This window comes from Chaetura pelagica, unplaced genomic scaffold (genome assembly GCF_000747805.2).
Source record: "Chaetura pelagica isolate M959 unplaced genomic scaffold, ChaPel_1.0 scaffold899, whole genome shotgun sequence".
NCBI lineage: Eukaryota > Metazoa > Chordata > Aves > Apodiformes > Apodidae > Chaetura > Chaetura pelagica.
In genome coordinates this window covers 69,587-70,819 of record NW_009954561.1, presented here as the reverse complement: position 1 = coordinate 70,819, position 1,233 = coordinate 69,587, and the positions used below count along the sequence as shown (strand labels likewise).

Sequence of the window (1,233 nt, the reverse complement as noted above, 5' to 3'; positions counted from 1 at the left end):
CCCCCCCGCAGGCGCTGGAGGGGGTGAAGATGTCGGGCTCCATCGCCTCGTACGAGCAGCTGGTGCGGCAGGTGGAGGCGCTGAAGAAGGAGAACTCCCACCTCCGGCGGGAGCTGGAGGACAACTCCAACCACCTCTCCAAGCTGGAGAATGAGACCTCGGACATGAAGGTGGGAACAAACCCGGGACACACACACACACACACAGACACACACAGACCCTGTGCCAGGGCTGTGGGGAGGGCACATGGGGGCTTCCCTTTGCCTACCCCCTCCCCAGCGGCTCCATCCTTGTTCCAGGAGGTCCTGAAGCACCTCCAGGGGAAGCTGGAGCAGGAGGCGCGGGTCATGGTGTCCTCTGGGCAGACAGAGGTCCTGGACCAGCTGAAAGGTGGGTGCCCAGGCAGGGTGGGGAGGGGGTGTCCCCACTGAGCCCACCCTCATCCTGCTGTCCCTGTCCCCAGCCCTACAGATGGACATCACCAGCCTCTACAACCTCAAGTTCCCCCCAGAGGTGGCTGGCAGTGGGCGCAGTGCTGAGGACAGCCCAGCAGCCCCAGCCCCGCACCGGGACAGTGCTGGGGACCTGGGCAGAGCCACCATCCGGATGCTGGAGGAGCTGGACAGGGAGAGGTGACAGCCCCTGGGGGGGGTGGGATGAGAGGACAAGAGAAAATGTGGTAGGATGAGAGAAAATGGCCTCGAGTCGCCCAAGGGAGGATTAGGTTGGGTCTGAGGAACAATTTATTTAGTGAGTGGCCAAACAGTGGAACAGGCTGCGCTGGGGAGTCACGGGGTTCAAAAAACGTGCAGATGTGGCACTTGGGGACATGGTTTAGTGGGCACGGTGGGGCTGGGTTGACAGCTGGACTTGATGATCTTAGAGGGCTTTTCCAACCTCTATGATTCTATGAAGCAGGGTGTGTGTGTGTGGGGGGGGCTGCACTAATGGGGCTCAACCCCCTCCCCAGGTGCTTCTTGTTGGGGGAGATTGAGAAGGAGGAGGAGGAGAAGGTCTGGTACTATGCCCAGCTGCAGAGCCTGGCCACGCGCCTGGAGGAGCTGCCCCACGTGGAGACCGTGAGTGGGGGTCCCCCAGGCCCTGGGGCGCGGGCAGGACCTGCCCTCCCCTCCCTCCGTGCCCCCTTTGCCCCCCAGTTCTCCATGCAGATGGATCTGATCCGGCAGCAGCTGGAGTTCGAGGCGCAGCACATCCGCTCGCTGATGGAGGAGC

The 1,233-nt window shown here is 62.8% G+C and overlaps 1 protein-coding gene across 1 annotated transcript in view; it reads left to right on the top strand.

Annotated features, from left to right (window-relative positions):
- Nucleotides 1–29: 29 nt before the first annotated feature.
- Nucleotides 30–1,233, top strand: part of APC2 (adenomatosis polyposis coli 2) — a gene marked incomplete at its 3' end in the record, with an annotated part of 7,416 nt that continues 6,212 nt past the window's right edge. Inside the window, exons 1-5 of the mRNA XM_010005327.1 lie at nt 30–170; nt 300–390; nt 464–632; nt 971–1,079; nt 1,158–1,231. Coding sequence (XP_010003629.1) covers nt 30–170; nt 300–390; nt 464–632; nt 971–1,079; nt 1,158–1,231 — 584 coding nt within the window. The remainder of the gene's footprint in view (nt 171–299; nt 391–463; nt 633–970; nt 1,080–1,157; nt 1,232–1,233) is intronic.